We start from the raw sequence: 22,551 nt of genomic DNA, 5'->3' as shown, positions 1-22,551 counted from the left end.
GGCCAGTTATTTATCAGCCGTGCTGTTCCTCTCAAAGGGGAGCAGGGGAGAAGAAGGTGGCAGGGCCTTTTATTTATGAACGCTTATGTGACAAACACTTCTGATCTATACTTAGGGGATAACACTGATCCAATGAACTGGCCAATCACACTTGCAGAATCCCTAACACAACGTAAACCTTTATTATAAAATTAAACCAACAAGTTCATGTTTGAAAAACAGATTAACCTATGTTGATCTAGTTTTCATTCTCCATTTAAATCAATAAACTCAGTCTTGTAGGTGACTGGGGTTTACAGTCGATCTGCAGAAAGCTCGGGTTACACGTCATGGACAGTGGGAGCATTTCATTTGTGACATTCAGTGTTTGAAAACTCAAAGAGTATCCTGGTACAAACCTGGCTAGAGTCCACTACTGTTCCTAGGATAAATGTGTGTGTTTTTTTTTTTTTTAAATTGTGAATTTAGGTTTTTTAGGTGTAATAGGTAATAGGTGTATTACTGTGGTTACCCTAAATATATACACATTATGAGATGAGACATCATGCTTAATATCATTAACTTAACAGGAAATATCTAATACAAAGTGGAAATATAAAAAAATTACTTCAGAACAATTACACCTTGATTGTGTCAAAAAAATAAAACCTTATCCATTGCGAAAAATCCCCATAATCCCGGGAACGATTTTTTAGTCAAGAGAAAACCTTTAACCCTTCTCAACACCATGTTATTCTGTCAGCCATTCAATGTGAGGCGAAATTAAAACCTAGTTCCAAAACAGCTGTTCCTTTCACAATTGTTTCTACATATATATTTTGAAAACTCAGTGAATGAGTGTGCAGGCCTTTCTTTTTTTTTTTTCACAGAAAATATTTTGCCTCGACAAAGCCGGGAAGCACAGATGTTACTAATAACATTAGTAATGGTTCTGTTCCAATTCACTGCATGAGTAGGCATACCAGGATACTCGCATACATGCTGTAGAGGTCCTTATACTTGCAGACCTTACGTAACATCTGTGTAGATCAAAATGTACTCTGCCAGATTAAAGCCTTCAGTAATTCAGCACATGCGGTTCCAGCCCATTTCCCTCTGTGCCAAATGAATGAAATTGAGGAAGGAGGTGTGGTGGGTATATGGTATTATAGACGTTAAATATAACAGCATCCGGCTGAAATCTCTTGTACACAAACAGATCTTTAGGTTAGAATTCACCACTTCTGCCTGAACTTTTACAACTGGCAAATCGCCAACATGCGTCAAGATACCAAACACAGACTCTCCGGTCAAAATTCATCTTTAGAACTAGTAATGGTGAAAACTTACAGTGTGGCTTTGACTTTCTAAATGTTGGTGTTCATCATAAAGTGTATAAACAGGAGTGTCGTCTCAGTGACGTCACCTGTTGGTTTCTGAAAAGGTTTATGAAGCCCGAAGTTGGCGTTCACTTGAGGTTACAATACAACATAGTATTGCGATACGATAATTTTATTATATCAATAAACAATGTTCTTTTTTAATGAAGGTGTTGCACAATACATATACACATTTGCTAACGAGAAACAAGCTGGTCAAAGTATCAACACTCTTAACTTTAAACCTCAGAATCCTTTAAACAGGTGAGCGTTGTCTTTGCACCACACTGTGAGTTGGACATTTTAACATGGGCCCGAATGGGAAAAGACTCCTTCAAAGAGGCAGCCTCCAGTGGCCATTCAAGGACCTGCAGTTTATAAATGATGGCTTCCTTTAGCCCTGGAGGTTTTGCATGGTTTCATATATCTTCTTTACCCTCAATATGGCTGGATCGTAGTCCACTCATGAGTGTGTCATTAACGCTGGTAAATTATTAAGAAGATTAATTATTTAGTGATTTAGTGACTCATTAATTTGGCAGTACTCAGAAGTGTTTGAAAAGTCTTCTATCAGTCTCATTTAGATGAGCTCTTAATCTTAAAACCCATGTGACTTTCCTTCGGTTTTTAATTATTCTCAGAACAAACTGATACGTCTATCATTTATCTGATCATATATATGTTATCAATAACTTACTTTTAAATTGATTCATTACAAAATTGTAGAGGACTATGGGTAACAAATAAAATCCATAGCTTTGCCCATTAATCACCTTACTGTAACAGATTTATCAATACTGGTACTGGCTCTGTTAGGCTAATTGGGCCTTTCCTGTTTTTGTGGCCTCTAGCTAAATGCATTTGAGATTTGTCAAAGCCTTGTAGCGCTTTAAAGGAGCTACTGGTAGGAAGCTCACTGATGTGTTGGCATGGCAAGACGAAACGTAAGGAGACTCACTTTCCATCACTGACCTCAAGGTCCTCACTTCTCACTTCTTGTGAACTGACCTTTAGTCTACAGCGCAATTAGTAACCAGAGCCTGTGTGGACCACCTCCAAACACCATGTCATCCAACAACATGGGTGTGAGCCCAAAACTAAATATACACAGGAGCTTGTAACATGTTTAATGTTGAAGAAATTCAAGGGGTCTCTGTCTCTTAGTCTGACAGGCTTAAAGCTTGGCTCACACTGCAGGATCATTGGGTGAATTTGAGGTTCTGACAATCGCAGGGTCGCTCCCGAATCAATTCTGTTCAGAACCGATTATCTCCCCAGATTATCTCGTAGTGTGAGCGGTACAAAGTTCCATCTTTACGTCCCCGATCTGCTCGGCCTGGTCGCCCGATTTATTTCAAACATGTTTGATATTTAGGATCTAAAATGTTGACGATTATGTCATTCATGCATCTGGCAGAAGTCACGCATGGCTACAATATCGTCACAATGTAATATAACCTCTAATTCTCACTGCAAAACGCACACACCTACAGTCCTTGTCACCTCATCCACCTGCACCTCTTTAAACGCTGGGCTGGCATTGCTATTCTTTTTTTAGGTAGTGTTGCTCGTCTGGTGACTTACGGTATGGTTCTAAACAGTGTTTTGAATTGCAAAAGTTTCCATGATGCAAGTAGCAGCAAAGTAGTCTTCTTGTTCTTAACAGCCGCTGAAACGACAGTACATGCTGTTGGGACACAATCAAACCAAGCGTGCCGCCTTACTCTAGTTTGCCAATTTTTTGGGGCCTTTAGCCCATATTATCTGGCCAAGTTAACCCAGGAGTAAAGTCTTTTCTGCATTACCTTACTGCTGCTATTGAGCTTCCCATTTTAATGAGACTAATGTCTATGTGTAATGACCAGGACAATTACATTCATATGTGATATTCATTGATATGAGCACGGAGGGTAAAAGGCTTAAACTGTCCTCTGTGTCTTTGTCCGTAACATTTTACATGACTTCTGCATGGGACTATCAATAAATCAATATGAACATTGAATTTGTATTTTACTGTTTATACAAAAGTAATTCTGTTAATTATATTACTGATTTGATTAACTAGAAAAGCGTAGGTTTCTTTAATGTAAAGTAACCGCTCTGTATGTAATGTATAACAACAGTGTTTGCATGACATTATAAACAGCTTTTTGGTCCCTCTAAAGTCTTCTGGTTCACAGTCTGTCCCTAAATATACCTCTGGCTCAGTATTGATATTTTGAATCCTTACACAGTTCACAGCCTTGCCATAAACTTCAAAAAGAAATTGACATGCACCTCTCTACCTTTTGCAGCTTTCAGTAGAAAAACACATCTAAGATGTTTATGTGTATTGAAAATGGTGCCTTTGAGAAGCTCGTATTTATAAGAAGAATCAACTTGAATGACCCGCTGCTGGGGAATCAACAACATTGAAAAGAGGATCATTTCTTAAAGAAATCAACACTCATGACATATACTTATGTTTTCTAAAAACATATGGAGCCACTAGAAGTTACCTTTCTATTATTTATGAAGAACTTTAAATAATATAATGACACAGAAAGGCTCAAATCTCAGCTTCATTCACTATTTCTGACGATACATTTACTTCAATATTGTCCCTTTGACTGTAAATTAGCACAAAGAGACTTTCATTCAGCAGCTTTATCTCGTTGATATTCTGTTTCATATTCCTCCCTATGTAAGTTTGTGTCAGCATGTATTATGGAAGTGTACTCACACTGACTGATAAGGACTCTTATCAAGGTGAAACATGTTCTATAGCTTCATGTGTAAAACATGACGCTGCATTTATGGAGTGTGCAATAACATGCAATGTTTTGATTGGTTCATCTGGTGCTGTTTAAAAAGAAGAGCCTGTGTCTCAGTCTAAAAGAGACGGTGGAGTTTTCTTCACAATGTTGACTCAGAAATCTGAAGTATACATTCTTGTTCACATTGTTGTCGATTTACTTCTCGTCAAGTTGCATTTTCCACCAGATTCCGGAGCACATGCTTCACTTGCTCACAGCTTCGAAGCAGAACGCTGTGAGCAGGAGAGCATTGGTGTTAACAATGAATGTTGGCCTCTGCAAATGCTTCACTTGAAAAATATGGAGCTTTAAGAATATACAGACAAAAGATGAACAGAAACAAGACTACTCTGTGCTATCTAATAAAAATATATCTCCCACTGTTGGCAGCTTGAAATCTTTTGGAACATAATCCCTTTTAAATCTATGGAAAAAATACTGAAATACTTTCAGCCGTCATTCTATTTGCAGCAGAAGACTTCCATCTTTGGAGTCATGCCATTGTTCATTTGCTGATGTCCTCATAATTATTTTTATTTTTTCCAGTCTAGCAGCAGGAGCTCTTCGCTTGCATAATATTTTTTTTGCGCCATTCATATAAGATAAAAGCATAGCAAAAGCTTAACTTACATAACCTTAAAGAGAATGAAGCATTAGGAGATACTTCAATAAATGACATCACAATAAGTAAAAATACAAACATAAGCTTAGTACTTCTATTGAAAGGAATGTTTGAGATGAAAGCATCAAAAATGCCTTTGCAATTCAAATGATCATTCATTGTTTCCTTTGCAGAGTTCTTTAAGTGAAATCACTGAACGATGATGTATTTAATTCCCACATATCAGAAATACGACCTCACCAGCTCCAACCAAAGGAGAAGAAGATGACAGGCAAATAAACATCCAAAGTGCCGCTTGTTTGTGCTTCTCTGAATGATCTCGGTTTCTTAAAAACAGTTTGAGAAGAAGAAGAAAATGTGTTTAAAGGGCAGAGTGGATCACAGGTATAATTGAAGTATACTCACATGAGTGGGTTTGCTTTTTGACTCTTTTTTTTATTTTAATGACAATAATGTGGTCTGAAAAACTACTGGAATCTATTCTAATTATATTTCCAGCTTCATTACTTGAACCTTTCACTGAGATTGCATGCATTAAGCACAATCACACACATACTGTATATGAGCACACAAACACACCCACACACACATGCAAAGCTTATTTAAGAGGTGTTATTTTTCTGAAAGCTCCACTGTACATTTATTTGGCAGAAACTGCTGCACTGAAATAGAACTCATGATTCCGTCCTTCACACATGGTGGCATGTGAATAGCAAATACATGTGTATAGGTACAAAGTGGGACTTGAAGGCTGCTTTTTTATAATGTTCAGAATCAGTTACCACTGTATAGTTGATTGAAAGCGAGAGCAGCTATAAGAAATTCTGAGGAATGATTTATGTCTTTTTAGTCTTGCCAGAGGGAAGTTTCGTGGACAGGACTGAAGCGCATTCAATTTGTGTATGAGCTCTAAATCTGATGCTTCAATGTCCCTATAAATAAAATGAAAACGTATCAGCTGAACAGAAATCTTGTTTGTGATATCATTTGCTGGTCTGAACCAATTTCCTGCTCTTTCTAAAAAAGTCTACTTCAAAACATTAGAAAATATGGAACCATTTTTCTAACGATAAATTATTCAAAATAACAATATTGTTCAATTGATTTACCTTAGAACAAAGTCCAATTTGTTTAAAATGCAATTCTGCACACAGAAAAGATCATAGGGCTGCAGATACCGTATCTTCATGTTGGCGAAGCCCTGGGCTTTCACTTTGTAGTTATACCTGGTAACACTGCACCAAGCGAGGAATCCTCTGTGGTTATCTGCAGCCGAGCTGGTAACCCTGCACTCAGGCGGCTGGCTTTTTTAAGAGCTGCTCAGAGTACTTGAGAGGAGGGCAATTGAGGTCAATAACCTCGGGAGAAGTCATCACACAACAAGTGTTTGATCTGATCATCTTTCCAGGCATATTGTAGTTATTATACTGCAAACACAGAAAGCTGTTGAATGATTGCTTCTCCATCCACTCAGTAGGAAAACAAACTTAATAGGTCAGGGAAATAATTATTTGTGGCCCGAGTCCCAAAGGGATATATTCTCGGTCCCCTTTTATTCCCAATTAACATTCATTCTCTCAGGCAAATCATCCACAGACATTTTGTAATATTGACCACCATCGTTATACAGATGATACAGCGCCGAATGATTTTATTATAAACTGGAGTTTTGCATTACATTTCTACTTGCCGACATAGGGAACAGGATGTCTAAATTATTTTGCACTTAAATGACACCGAGATCATTATAATTACCTCTCCTAGTCCCAGCACTTGCATTATTAATAATCTCTGATCTGGTCTGGGTGCCTTTTCAAATGATGTCACACTAAAAGCATGTGATCCAGACATCATTTATTTTAGTTGACTTAAGTTCTGCAGTCTTGTTTCATTCAATTAGTGTGTTATTTACTTTTCTTGCCTTAGTTAGCCGTCCAGCACACTAAACAGGAATGTTACATATTTAGCAACAGGCAGTGTGTTGTTGTTGTTGTTTTCTAGCAGTGTTAAAAAAAACCCAACAGAGGCTATTTTAGTTTCCATCATTATACAGACAAAATTGTAGTTTTATGCAAACTCAGAAAAAAGATTGCATGAAAATCTGTAATAGAAGTTTATTTAAAAACACTATTAGTCTACTGCCAAATGTGTTTCTCAAATAATGCTCATTTACATTCTGAATTGCTTATTTCCATAAGCTTTCATAACTTTCTTTTGGGTTTTGACAAAACAAAATTGAGAGAGATTAATAATTGGGTTCCTGCCAATCACAAAATAAAAGCAGTCTTTTGGACATGTCATGATGGCACTTAATGTAAATGTAACCATGCAGGTCAAAAGGCAAAATGGCCGGAACCAGAAGGCAGAGAAATGTCAGACATTTTAACACGCGTGACAGTTGAAACCATCATTGACCTTCGAGGGGGCTTTAACTCGCTGCAGGGATCGAGTGGTTCAAAATAATCCCCCCCTGTCAAACGTCACTCAAGCTCAGCAATAACACAAGTCATCATCCAGCTTAGCTTTCCTCCAATTTCGGGAAAGACGCAGAGACTCGTGGAAATTGGGATGTTAACCGGCAGCCATGAAATGTGTTAATTTTTCGGACCACAATGGAGATCAAACAGTGGTGGATTTGGGTAATTAAGCATCTCGGAGCCTGTTGATGTGAAAATCTGTTCTTACACCTTCAGTCTACGTGTGAGCGGAGCACATTGGGAGGGATTGGGTGCTGGGTAGCAGCAGGGGTTGACTGAGGGTGAAGTGGGACGCAGAGCTTGCGAGCTAATCGGAACAAGTCTAGATCACAGAGTTTCATCCGAGGAGTTCATCTTGGACTTCTAATGAAACTGACCTTCTATGAATACCCTCATGATCTCTTGAATAAAGTCCTCAATCAAAGTCATAGACCCCCTACTGAGGAAGGGTATTACATAAAATAACCATGAACTGTAAGAGCGTGGAGATCATTTTTGATATTCATGACAAATATGTAAATAGTTCCTTTAATTGACTATGTTTTGGTTTATTCACACAACAGATTAAAAGGGGAGCAGGACACTTATTTGGAGGCAATTTAACACCATGTGTAGAAGGTTATGAACATGTCATGACATTGGGACAAGCAGAGTGATAAAAGTAAAAATAGACAGATTCTATATTCAGTGAAATCTTGCTTTTATATTGTCATTAAGGTTCCTGAAATGATTCAAAGCAGACAAATAAAGCACATGGGGGAGGGAGGTGGGCATAGAGCCCATTATCCTGCTACCGTATATCCTTGGGAAAGAAGATAAATATATACAGCGTACATGCTATCTCTGTAAAATTAGTGATCTGCTTTTATCTGAAATCAAAGAAAAGCTCACAAATCTATTAAACGCCACCTTTTGTTTTTTAATAATGCATCAAACTGGGACCAAAGCCGGCTTTTCAAGCAATATGTAGACTTTTGTTCTGAACAAATATAATTAGACTTATTTTTAAGATACTCTCTGCAACGTTGAACTTAATTTGTATTTAGTAAAGTACAGTCCTTGATGAGCTTTTCCCAGAGGCTGAGAGGCCCAGTTTGTATTTTGAACCAGCATAAAATCCTTGAATTAAGGAAAACTCAAGGGCCTTTCACTTTCCAGAGATTGTCGACTGCTGGATATATTAAGATTAGAATAGCTGTCTCTGTGGCATTGATTACACTGTTCTCAGAGACAACTGTGTTTACTTATTCTTCTCAGTCATGTACACTTCTATAAAAAGGTCTAAAGCTGGATCCAACATCTTTAGAGGATTTAAGGCAGGTGGCCAGGCCTTATACAGCCTCATACTGCTCCTTTTAGGATTAAATGTAATGCTATATGTCATTGCCTTGTGTGCAATAAATGTTAGAACTATGACGATGTTTAAGTGTGAGCCATGCTAATTAGCTTCCCAGTCTCTCACAGCACATATGCATCAAACCAGCAACATTGCTCAATAGAATCAAATCATTTTTGATATTTCCATACAAAAGGTTCTTGATTATAGACAAAAGGTAGACTGACCAGGGTTATAAGCTAGCTTGCTAACAAAGCTAATGTTTACTCTATGAAAGAATGCAATTTCCATTGTACTCGTTAAAATCAAAGCATCTGTTAAAATGTTTATGTGGATATTTTAGATCTAAATATAGATCTTTGAGTAATTACTTTCTAAAGAGAGAATGAAGTCAAACTCCCTCTGGCTTTTTTGTTCTTAGTTCAGTGTTCACATTAAAAAAGTATCATTAATATGTGTGTAATGCAAGGCTGTGTGCATATTTCACCATAAACACACAGCAGTCAAAACAGGCTTTCATACAATGGGGTAAAAGTACAGTGATAGGAGTAAGAAGGGTGAGGCGTCTTTCACATAACCTGTCACCCCATGAACTCAAGTACTGAGTTCATAAGGCGGTCCTTGATCTTTAAAGGTACACACTGCAGGCTGTCAGCTGAATGAGTTAGTCAGACATTCTGCAGATTTCAACTTCCATTTCAACAATTCTAGGTCAATACACTGCTGTAAACATTTCTCACACGTTTAACCCTTCGCTCTCAGTGTCGGGGATCTAAAGTTTCAGCCAAACTGTGATTGGACAACAATGTTTTAGGGGTTTAACAAAGATTTTATAATTATAACTTTAAGACCGCTTAGTTTCTGAAAAATGAAAACAGTACATTTAATTTTATATTAAATATTATAATCAAGCTTTTACCCTCGATATAAAATGCACAGTGGGTGTATTTATACACATGAATATACACTCTGTTTAATGAGACAAATGGAATCAGATGGTGTAAACCCCCAACAGAGAAGATCTTTTAAAAATGTATAAAGGTTAAAACAACTGTTTATTGTGAGCTTTTCAATGAAAGATGGCAAGCAGCTCCCCGCTGCATTACCATTTGATGTGGCAAAATCTATTCTTACTGAAGCTACACACACACACACCAACAGACACACACATACAAACTGTGAACTGTGCACTAAAGTATGCAGCACACTGGCACACGTATTCTTAAACACACTTCCTTTCTTGGAGAATCAAACACATCACTTCTTTTGTATTGAATAACACCAGTCTGGTCTTAGCTCAACAGAAAACAGTCAGCACTTTATGTAAAGCCACACGTGAGTGCTAGCAGCAAGCTTACGTGAACGAGTTTAACCCTTTGAACTCCAAGACAGAAATGGTCTGCCAGTGCATACCACAGTATTTTTGTTTTTATGATGACAATCGTCCACAGTTTTAAAAATGGTGTACAGGTGAATGCAATGCAAGTGAATACTATTTAAAACTAAAAGGAGAATAGAAAATGTAACACAAAAAAAAAAAAATACATACCAGAGGTGATCCTTATTAAATTTTTGATAATATACAAAATTACACAGTGTGTGAACATATTGATCCTTAAACCAATAATAGAGCTAGTTCCTAAAATAAAGATTACAAAACAGTTCTTTACACTCGGTTGGTTTTACTTGTTTGGAAGTATTGTCATTCTAATAAGTAGAAGGTTTATACCTCTTGATAATTTCAATGGAAACTTAGAGCACTGTTTTATTATTTTTTACACTTACATGATGGGTTTTGGGGGATTTTCTTTAAATGCTAAATATCCACAAAAGTTTGTAACTTAAGGTTATTTAAATTATAAAACATAAAAGCAAGCAATCATTTTTCCTGCAGCTAAGGCTTTTTTTTTTTTTTTACATCCGTTTTGTTGATTATGCCAACAGTTGGTGCACCCCAGATTTATACATTTTGACCAAGTTGTATACCATCATCAACAATCAAATAAACAATAAAGATAACTAAAGAGGCAAAAAGAATAAATGGTTTAGCTTTTACCGCAGTGATTTTTAATAACTGCAAGAAGGGATAATACAACAACCTTCTACCATAGCTGCCAAAAGGAGTGAAACATGTAAATCACTCATCATAGTTTGCCTACAAGCGATGAAACATGGCCCAACAGTCTGATGTTTGAAGGTATTCGAGTAGATGTCGTATTGTCATATACTAAAGCACCATTTGTTACTCATAACTACTGTGATGGAATTTGAGGATCTACTAAAAGGAAATAGTTTTGGATGAAATTAGTCTTCTACACTTTAACGCAAGTCTCAGTCTTTTGAGATACAGAAGCTTAAAGATCCCAGAGAGGTTTGAAGAAGGTTTCCTCTTTTACATAAGCAGGCTGACTTGGTTCAAGTATCCAATCAGGAAACCTCTCAGTTTCCTCCCTGGGGAGGTATTCCAGGGATACCTAACTGGGAGGAAGCCCCAGCGCAGACCTCAAACTCACTGGAGGGATTAAATATCTCAGCTGGCCTAGGATAGCTTTGGTGTTCTCCACAGAGAGTTAGTAGATAAAGCTGGATAAATGGATATGCCAGTCTGGTTGGACAAGTGTCACCAATCCAGAGGGGAAAGAGTGTCAGAATTATAAAAATGGTATAGACAGGTGAATGAATAAATGGGTGAATTGTTCTGTTTTGTCAAAGTCCTGAAATGTTGCCTATGTCTGGAATAACTAGTATGTTGTTGTTCATATGATATAAACAGTCCTACCTTTGGTGGAATGGCTGGTCCAGACATGTAAGGAGTCAAGCTTGGTGGAACATCTGTGATGTAGGTCTTCTTGGGGCCTGGAGGTTGGTATGCTTGGACAGGGGCTGGCTCAGGTCTCCTTGAACCGCCGACTTGGGGTGCTCCTGGATGGTGCTGTTCTTGATATGCAACTTGAGCCATTGGGGAGAAGCCTGGCTGCGGTGGTCCGTAGGCAAAGTCAGGACCTTTGGGCTGGGCCGGCATGTAATGCACCTGTGCAGGGCTTCGGATGGGCTGCTGGCCAAATTGGTGCCCACCTGGGGCTTGCTGGGGGCCAGGTTGGGCTGATCTCACTTGAACATTGAAGGTGGGCTGACTCGGGGTTGAGGCTGTGGCATAGGAGGCTGGGACAGGCTGAGGGGCCATGTGGCTCTGAGGCTTGGCAATGGGGCTGGCAGACGAAGGGGGGATGGACGAAACTCCCCCAGGACACTGAGGTTTGGGTGTAGACTTCTTGGTGGCAGTTAGAGGTGGCTGGGTTGGAATGACCATACGCTTATAGCCAGTCACTGGAGCGTTAGGTGTGGAGGCTGCTGAAGATCCAGAGTTCTGAAAAACAGCAGAAAAGTTGGGTCACATATTTAGTTAGAACACCTCATAAGATACATACTTGGTTACAAAGACCGGATATCTTGCAGGGTTAATTTCTACATGACACCAATTAAAGTCTTCTTGAGATTATTTACTCACTCCTATCAGAAAACTTGAAGAATAAAAATAAACAGTGGAGCAGAAAGTTTTTTTGTGTTTACCCACTACCCAGTTTCCTGTTTCCTGTTTGGGATGGAGAGTGCTTACGTTTTGGTTCTTTCAAATTTCCATTAAACTTCAAGATTTTACATGAACCAAGATGAGAGAGTTGTATTCAAATTAAACATCATTGGTTGTATCAGAACATAAAGAGAAAAGAATGGCTTGAACTTGAACTGTATTTTACAACCGTCAAATGATAGAGATGATAGGAGCAGACCAAAACTCCAGCAAAAAGCTCTTGAATTGTTTTCTGTCATTGTGTAACATTTTTTCCGACAGTGAGATCGCCCTAAGGCAATTCATCCAAAATGCTAACATCAGAAAAGCAAGCTAATGTGAAGTAGGCGTGCCTATTCTATTAAACATCAGCAATGTTTGTGGGATTCCACTTTTACGTGTGTTGACACAAAAACAAGGCCATCAATTATATAAAAAACTAATTTCATGAAATAATTGTAGTAATGTTTTGGTCTGGAGTAAGGCAGCATAACGACTGAAGGAAATGCATTAGCATGGCTAAAAAGCGTTGCAATAAGTCAGCAACTGTAACGAGAAAAAATGAAAACTTCGATAAATTAAATCCTGCTGAATGGTAGAAATGCATCAGTTATATCCAACTGCTATGTACAGACTCTATGCTTTACGTTCAAATGATTATCCAGCCTGCCTCCCTGGAGTCAATTACCAGGCTACCTCGACAGCAGAGGCTCTACGCTGTCCACGACCAGCCGTAATCTATGGCTAATAAAGCAGGCAGGGAAGTAGTAAATTGTTTGGCAGAGGACGCCATGACAGCAGATTGGCAATGGCACATGACACTTGTGCTGACTGTGGCTGTTTGGACGGGAGAGATGTTAAATCACTAAGATTTGTAGTGATGGTGTTCCTGGGAAGAGACGACTGCAAAGCAGAAACACAAAAACACTGCTGGGAATAACAGCATCTGAACAACCATTTCATTGGATGCGCAGGCCAAGCTATGACAAATAAAGCATTGCTTAACACAGATAATAACATTGTTTCACTCCGATGTCAGAGGCTTCTGCCCCGAGTGTCTCTCATGTAAGTAATAATTGTTTTTCACTACCAATATCGGTGTCAGACGTTCAGCCAGTCTAAAAAGGGTCTATCATTAACCTTGGATGGCCTTATTAGGTTACTGCCTGAGGCCAAGAATCAGAGTCAATTACTAAATTTGCAGCACTAAGAGAACAAAAATGAACACTTGTAGACTTTGGACCCTTTGTAACTCAGTTTGATGAGATGTCTTCTAAATTGGGGCAGAGCATCAATTCCAATCGATTTCCTTTAAAAGTTGATCAAAGCCATTGCACAGAAATGCCCCAAATAGCTGTTTTTCTGCATGAGCACACATCGCTTTAATCTTTGCTTTAATGTCATAAAATAAACTTGTGTTGTTATTCTATCTTTGAAACAGTACACAATGAAATCTAGTTTATGATCCTTATAATTTACTTGAAAAAGGGTTTAAAAAAAAAAAAGAAGTCAAAGTTTCGGTTAAAGAGGTGCATGCATCAACTTTGTCTAAATCCTATCTAATCTGAGTCAGAGGGGAGCCCCTGAGGAACCATTAAAAGCTCCACCAGATATTTTCTGCTCTCAGTCTGATTTCTGTCTCAGTGATTAGTGCCGATGTTTATTTAAAAAGTGTGTCTGTGTGCATATGTATGGAGAAGTCTCCACCATGCCCTTTAGGAAGTGAAATTACTTAATTTAAATGTTTCATGGGTTTTAAATACTCTAGATTATTAATTTATCTTTAAGGCCTTAGAACCTACAGTAGCATTCAGCTAGCAGAGCAGTGAAAATGCAAATTGGCCCCCTCTAAATAATTACACTGTCATGGTACATTTTCCACAAATTACATTAAGAGAATGGATTCAGTCCTTTTTGAGGAGGATGAAACTAATCAAATGTGAACAATCTCAACCTAAATGTCCGTGTAGCGGGGAGGATTTCCACATGAAATAAGCCGCTGTTCAAGCCGCTGTTTGTGTTTGACCTCTTAATGTTAATGAGTGTGGCCTGAGATGACATGATAAATCAATGTTTGTTCTAGCTATACAATCATTACTTCACTGTGTGTCATCTTCCAGTGGTCACGTCCTTCTGAGCAGTGAAGGTAAATGTGTAGAGTAATATGATAATGGTTTAACAAGCATGTATCACAGAAGTGCATAATGCTTTACAGCACAGCTTTCTGAAAAAAAAACAACAACCCTGAAGGCTCGAATCATCCAACCCTCTGGTCTAAGCAGTGTGTGAACATTACAACAGTAGCAAATATATTAAAGAAGACATAATAAAAGTGACCACATAAGACACAAGAACAGAGTTAAGCACAGAAGGAGTTCACTGAGAAAAAGAGGAAAGACTGAATTCAGAACACAAGATGTTTTGGACCCACAACCGCAAATATGACTTCCTGCGTCATTGCTTGAATTTTTGTCAGGATTGTATTTTGGAGCACATTTAAATAAATACAAGATTTTGAAGAGCAATTATAAACTCATGTGTTTTTAACCTTATGATGGTCAAATACAAATGGTCTTGTTTATAACCAACAGCATACAAAAAGCACGAGTACAATGACACTTCATACTGGCAGCAGGTCATTGTGTGTCTGTAGTATCCTTGGAGCTTCAGTTTATAGAAGAAATAACTCCACCTAATAAATGTTTCTGTGCAGCTGTTTGTGACTATAATATGCAGGTCTGATTTTACCTGTGTTTTAAAACTATCTACAGCTTTTGTTAAATTGTACACAATATTTATTCTTAGTCCTGCGCAAACATTTTCATTGTTTCTCGTTGCGTTTATTTTCTTGGTATAGGTTGAATTTTTTTAATGTATGCGTTTCAGCTTGATTTATGTAGGATTTCTTTCAATCTTTGTTCAGGTTCATGTATACATGTATATGTCAGGGGGGACAGCGGTTTGCATACTGGATGCTTTGGACTTCCCTCAGGATCAGTAAATTATAATCCATCTATCTGTCTAAGAGTAAGTTAAGCAACAAATATAAATATATATATAATATAAAACATTAATGAATACAAATTCTAAATAATATTTTTCAATTGATGTGTAATACAATAGCCTGTTCCACTGTTTAGGTTTAGTACACACTACTCTTCACACGACCTGTATGTTAGATTCTTGTTTTGATATTTTAGGCTGATGTAAACAACAACATTTAATAATATCAGTTAAATAACAAAGATCTTTTCAAATATGTGACCTGTTTATGTCAGGCACATATATGTTGTGTCAGAAGTCTCGACGCCCAACCTCACATTTAGTCAGTTTGAATGCTCACTGTGTTGTTGTTTCCAACAGCCCCTCACCACACAAACAAAACACAGTTTTTCAAAAAGTTTCTCCTCACGCCTTCAGAAAAGTGAACCCTCACTCGGCACTGTAATTCAGACTGACTTTGCAAACAACTTAAGTGTGAAATTTCATGAGAGTCTCAAGAAAGCCTTTTGACACATTAAAAAAGATTAGGAGAGACTATACAGGCCTTGGGGGGTCGGAGTAAAACTGTTAACTTTGCATTTCAAACCATGAGGGTGGGGGGATTTTTTTTATAAGCAAGCTTGGGGAAAACCCCTAAAGAGGGAGAAGTTCTGCATCTTTTCAGACTCATCTAAGACCTTGGATATTTTTCACTTGACTTTTTTTTTCTGCTCCTCGACTGTGAGCTCCACTGTCCATTTGCATCCGTCTGCTTCAACACTTCCACACTGACCATGGAAGAATTCCCAGTCAACACTTGAGCGTTCACTAATCTGCCCTCCACTTTTAGTCATCTTTTCTCTGCACAATCAGGCACAAAAGTCACATTCGACAATCTTTCTGCCTTAATATAATCCTGCCATTGAGGGTATCAATTTCCTTCCTAAAATAGTTTGAGATAAGGCTCATTCAATGTGATTAAACAATGTCTCTGTGGAACATGGCGAGACCTCTAGCTGTTTTCAATATCTCTCAGTTTGCAGATAAAATGTGTATTTTGCACATATTGGGAGCTTTTCAGACTGCATATCTTATATTTGCATATCTGATTCTTTTTGGGCTCCTTCAAGTGATAGCTGCACGACAACCCTCGTATTTAACAAACGAGGATTCCAGCTGTTCTTACCCACACAAGAAAAACTCAAACAAATGTTGAATGGGTGTTCACATTGTGCTACTACGCTTCCACTGTGACTGGTACTACTATGATTTGTGGGCTTTTTATGTCTTTATTTTAAGAGACAGGACAGTGGATAGAGCCATAAGCAGGGAGAGAGGGAGAGAGGGGAGACACGCAGGAAAGGAGCCAGGGATTGGTTTCAAACCCGGACTGTCCACCTGAAGGTCTTCAGTCTCTGCCATTGGGACATGCGCACTAACAACTGTGGTTACTTTTTTTTTTTTTTTTTGTCTTACTACACGACCTGCCAATGTTGATGTTTCTTAATAATCAAATAGCACAGTGGATGGAGATGCACACTGACTGTCATTATCAGAATGTGACTTGCATTTGGATGGAAAACATACTTGTATTGGCATCTTTAATCTAAACGTTAATCATTATGGGGGCTGGAGCCTATCTCTATTGTGATTGGGTGAGAGGCGGGGTACACCTTAGACTGGTCGCCAGTCAATCAAAGGGCTAACATGTGGAGACAAACAATCAGTGACACCTACTGACAATTACGAGTCACCAACTAACCTGAAGAGCATGTATGTGTACTAGCGTGACTACCCGAAGAAAACATGCACAGCGAGAACATGCCAACTCCAAACAAGCCCGTCTGACCGGGTTGCAGGAACATTTCTTGCTGTGTGGTGACAACGCTAACCACTGCACCACTGTGTACACCTTAACGTCAGCAAATACATGAAAAGTTTTATTGGACAATCGTTTTTCAAAAGAAATAAAAAATGGACGTGTTGTTGCCAAGTTGTAATCGTATGGATTTAATCAGAAACAGTCCTAATGGACATGCACGGTGGAAACACTTTATTTGCAGGTTTCTGCAGCTTCTTTAAACAGCTCTGCTTATTAGTTTAGTTTATTTTTTTTTACACTTTGACTCTTCAGGGTGGCTAATCCTCTCAATCTGAAACATTATATAGAGTTATCATAGACGTACTATATTGTTTGGTAGTCACATCTTTGGTTTTACCACTGAGACAACCTGAAGACAATGCAGATTAACACAAAGTCCATGTTTCACCATTCTCAGTTATGTAATCCCCTTTAAAAAAAAAAAAAAAAGGATTTCAGAAAAAAAAGTATGTAATATTTCTTGTATGATGCAACAACATCATATAAAGTAGGCCGTATTACTCACTGATGCAACTAAAAATTCCTTTTCTGGGCTGCCGTGCAAAAAAAAGAAGAAGGAAGAAACAGAAAGTCCCCGAGAGTCAGCGATCGTGGCTCTTCTGCAGGCTATCTGTACAAAAAGAGGGAAATGTGTGTTTTGTCGCTCTCACACAGCAGAAACTAATTGTTTCATTCAGCGCCTGCTGTACTGAGGGACGGTCCCTGACTCATCCCTGTAATGAGCTTTTCATGTACTTGTGACCAGCTCCTCCATGAAGAGAAGAAATACTGCACAGCAGAAAATGGCCACTGCTTACAGTGTGCGGATGTCATCAATCGTACAGATGTGAGAGTGTAACTGTAGCTGTTCCCTCTGAAGATGCATGTGTGTGTGTGTGTGTGTGTGTGTTGTATCCTTTGTAAGAGTGTACAAGTTATAGAAGAAGGGAAAATATGCAATGACAGTGTAGATTGTGAGCCTTTTCGCATTGTTTCCAGGACTTTGTGATGTAAAGAGGCAGCTTACATTGACAGTCACAGCTCCCTGGCTCGGACTAAATTTGTCATTGGTTCACCCTGTTAATAAAAGACAAAGGGCTGATTGGAGTTTATTTGACTAACAAACATTGACGGAACACATTGAGCGCCCGAAGGCGTGCTCCTCTCTCCACAGTTGGCTGCTCCTGTCAAAACTCCAAACCTGCTGCCAGATTGACCTTAAGGTCAACAGGCGCCACCGGCACAGTGGCAGCATCTCTGCTCGGCGCTGCAACAAAGCAATCAAAGAGAATCGCAGCTTATAAAACAAACAGAGAGGAAGAAGTTAAACACCAGTGAGGCCTGTAATTACAGAGCTGGAGTGTCATACTGATGCGGTTTCAGGCAGCTGTTGGAGATAAGCGGTTGAAACACAGTCAGAGCCCTGAAGTGCAGAATATCCATCGCAACAAATAGCTGCCTGTGGCTTTGACCTTTAATAAAAGATGCTGGCCGGTGTCATATCTGTGACAGCAGCAATAACTGGGAACAATTGAAGCCAACATTCCTCAGCTGTCACAGACAGAAGTTAAAGCCTCTTTTTTCTCACTCTCAGACTTTTCCAAATTGGAATCACATTTGTCCTGGCAACATTTATCCTCACAAACATACATGTATCCGGCCCGTTGCTGCCCTTACGCTTGACCTTTGTGTAAGTCAAGTCACCGGTGATAACTGAAGCGTAATGTGTCACTACATCCACCTTATTACATGTCCTCCTGACTGATGCAAAAACATTTAGCCCGAAGAGAAGCTTAAATCCAAACGGCTCAGTGTTGTGACAGCCCCAACACATGAAGGACGTTCCTGACACTGTGGCAGGACAGCAACATAAGTCCACATGGAAAAGGGTGAAAAGAGATACAGTAGAAAAGAGGACACACATGTTGTAATGTATAAACTGTAAAACTGGCCACAGGGGGGCAAATGGGAAAGGTGAGAGCATGGCCCAATGGGTGAAAGTGTATTGCCTCTTCTATTTGAAACCGAGAGCAGATTTATAAGCAAGTACAATCAGATGTTCTTCTTGAATCATTTCCAAAGAACTGATTGAACCAAAATGTCTAAATGACAGTCTTCTTCTTCATTACTCCCTGAACATGTCTCACAACAAAGATGGCAGGATTAGCTGGGTTTACGATGCTTTTCTTGGTGCTGCATGAACAAAGGTGCCTTACCTTGACCAAACAGTTCAGATTGGACGGGAACAATAAATTCCACGATTCATTTAGAAGACACTTTTGTCCAAATAAAAAAGGAGTTTAAGAGGAGGAAACAAGCTCAGTAAGTGACAAACAGCTTTGTGTCTTAGTCAATGTAAAAACGTCACGTGGGCCTCCAAACTAAATGGTGTGTGTGTGTGTGTGTGTGTGTGTGTGTGTGTGTGTTTGTGGGGGGGGGGGCAGTTTGGTTAACGTTCCTTTCAAATGTGAAGTTAAATTGTTTACATGCAGTGTGAACTTTTGGATTATTTATTGAGCTATCATGCATATCATATCTGAGCTGGAGTGTCAAAAACATGAGGCAGGCTGATGACGCCACTACCACACTGAATGAGTCAGACCAAGCAGGAGCAAATATCTGCCTACTGTGCGTGCCTTCTTAACAGTAGGTCCACAGCACAGATAGAAGGGACTGTCTACTGTCAGACTGTGGAGGCAGCCATAGTTACAGTCACAGTTGAAATGATTGATTAATTGATGGATTGGATTTTGGTATTTCACTCTACTACGATCATGTTGATCCCTCATTTTCAGGAATGTTCGAGAGGTGTGCAACTTTGAATTAAGTTGGTGCAAAGAATTGTGGGTCCCATTCTTCTCTTCTCTGGTAAAGGATGGTCCAGTGTATCATGTCCTCAATCAGATATGGAAGAAGCAGTGAACCTTCTTTCCTCATCATGTAGAGAATTTGAACAGCAGTTTGTGGCTGACACTTAAACACTTCTGGACTGTTCGGAACCTTCCTAATAATAAAAGGCTAATGTGAACATAACCCAGCACATAGTTTGAGCAAAAACTATCCATTAAATGGCTTGAAGGCTGACAGTGGCAGAGAGTGTAGGTTGATGAGAAAAAGGCTTCGAGTGAAACTGCTGTTAAAACCGTCACGGAAAGTAGAATACTTTTTATAAGTACACGTTAATGCAAACTTTAAACGACATGGCCCAATGTTTCCAATCTGTCTCCAATTGTCAACCCTCCATATTTAAAAATGTTCCCTCTAAAATCACAAGGGGGGGTTGTTTACGTTAACCAGGAGCTTTAGTTAAGACACGTTCACTTTGACATGAAGGAACTGCTACAAACAACCAGAACTGCAGTCTCTACCAATTAAAGGAGAGAAACATTCAGGAAAAAAAAAAAAAAAAAAAAAAGCTTTCCAATGTTTACTCCCACATCACTGTGCAACCTGTTTGTGTATTTCTTGATATATGCTGAATAAATGCCCAAAAATGTGTGTTTGAACAAAAACTTTGTTTACATTTCCAAACAGTATGGGTTAGGCCTAATTTATTCATTTCTCCATCATCCTCCAACTCCTGCTTAATTACATCAGGGTGAAAGTCCTCCACAACTTTGTCTTTCACTGTAAAGCACTTTGGTTGGCTACTGGCCGTTTGAAATGTGCTATATAAAAAAAATTGACATTGACATCTCATTAACAATGTCACTTAAATAGTCCAGGTTCACCAAACTACTCTTTAACATATTCTGAATATATTTGAGTAAAGGGTGATTAGATAAATGGCTCCCTTAATAGTGATATAATCATACCAAATAATCCAAGGATCAAAACATCTCTGAACCCGTCGACTGAAGAAACACAGTTCACAGGTGTAAGCGATGATGACCATCCTGAAGGCACGATGAATTCAAATGGTGCGGATGCCCCTTGAGATGCCTCCACCACAGGTCGAGGCTCAAAGGGGAAGCAGAGGAAAGGTCAGAGACCCCGATCATACTCTCGGGGAGCAGAGACAGTAGAGTCTGCGCTCTCTGTGAAGGCTCAGCAGACGCTGTGATCAGTGGGAGACTTGGGAGCGAGCAGCGAGGGCCTATCATTCTGCCATGTTGTGACAGCAAGTGCCATCTGCGATGCTTTTCCTGTTGAGAGACGGGAGTGTCACGGCATGGCTTGACTGGCACAGTGTGAAGTGAGGCCTCCTTGGGGCACTCATGTGGAAGGATCCATCTCAGCAGCATTTCAAGCACTTGGCTTCAGCTAAACTGTCAGCAGACTTCAATAACGCCCATCTGTTCTGAACGGACATGACAATTTATTACACAGACATCAGGCTATTTGACACCGAGTAAAAATACAAACAGAGCGATGTGTGCGATGCTGCAGCTCGTCTGCTGACGTCGCCATTAAGTGGCAGTAACACGAGTCCCTTCTCTTCATTGTTTTATACAGTGTGAATCAAACAGATCCACACTGTTCTGCTGCTGACTTTAATGCAAACACTCGTGCTATGGAGGGACAGTCCAGGAAAACAAGCAGACTGGATTTGCACTGAAAGTATTTGGAAAGTAAAACAACTGCCTTCAGTCGTCTGCAGCGTGTTCCAACATTTCACAAAAAGATTGATGGGACAAAACTGTTTTTTACTCATTAGAAAAATACACATAGGTCAAATGATTTTTTATTTTTTTATTGCTAAACTTGTTAGGTGTTACTTCCTTTATTCACCTGAGAGGAAGGCCTCTGTTGATCATCATGACGTCACAGTGACTTACGACAGAGGCCTGAGGACAATGACAGACGCTCTATTTGACATGCTTTCGCCATCTAACATCCAGTCACACCAGAAGCAGACACAAGTCATTTTCCTCCTGGCATACATCAATAACCTGTTGTGAAAAAACGTCATTAAAAAATGAACACGCAGTTTAAGAAAAAACAAGTGAGCTAAAGATCCAAACCTTTTACTGAATCAGGGTTTAGACATTCTGCTGTACAAATTGGCCAAATAACAGGGGACCTCATAGGGATCCCTGGGCTCTTAGAGCCAGCATCAAGGACGACACTGAAGGCACTGCAACTTTTTGCACTTCAAATTGTTTAATTTTTCAACACCAGAGGTTACTGCTTAGTTGAGGAATATGTTTGGCCATTTTCCTCCAGTGGAAGATTTCTTTGGGTTGTTTTTAAACACAGCAGTAGAACAGCAAGTCCAACTCCAAGGAGAACATTGGCCCCCTTTTACACACTGTCTAAATTGGACTGTAATGCCATTACATTGACATTGGACTGTAATGCCTTACTATGTAAAAGGTACAAAGATGAAACGGTGGAGCAAAGTTGTTTCACTGTCAAATTGGCATCAGAGGTGTATTAGAGGGAAAAAGGTCGCCTGTGGTTGTTTGTGTGACTGTGTGTGTCTTTTTAAGGGCCTTGCTTCTTTTGCAATCCCACCATCATGTCTCTGTGTAAAAGCACTAACTGGGGCATCATTATGACAGTGTTGTCTGGACCGATCAAAATGAAAATGCAGCGTAAAAGCCGACGCT

At 39.2% G+C, this 22,551-nt stretch overlaps 2 protein-coding genes across 7 annotated transcripts in view; one reads left to right on the top strand and one right to left on the bottom strand.

Annotated features, from left to right (window-relative positions):
• The window catches only part of lpp (LIM domain containing preferred translocation partner in lipoma), a 157,901-nt gene that overhangs the window by 50,453 nt on the left and 84,897 nt on the right, over positions 1 to 22,551 (bottom strand). For all 5 annotated transcript variants that reach the window (XM_079350537.1, XM_079350541.1, XM_079350538.1 and 2 more), the window contains one exon: positions 11,368 to 11,955. In XM_079350537.1, coding sequence (XP_079206663.1) covers positions 11,368 to 11,955 — 588 coding nt within the window. The remainder of the gene's footprint in view (positions 1 to 11,367; positions 11,956 to 22,551) is intronic.
• LOC306828231 (basic immunoglobulin-like variable motif-containing protein) overlaps positions 1 to 22,551 on the top strand; it is a 367,160-nt gene that overhangs the window by 266,282 nt on the left and 78,327 nt on the right. The window lies entirely within an intron of this gene.

The sequence above is a fragment of the Symphodus melops genome, assembly GCF_947650265.1.
Source record: "Symphodus melops genome assembly, chromosome: 8".
NCBI lineage: Eukaryota > Metazoa > Chordata > Actinopteri > Labriformes > Labridae > Symphodus > Symphodus melops.
Note: the sequence above shows the minus strand (reverse complement) of the source record. Positions and strands in the feature narration are given on the sequence as shown.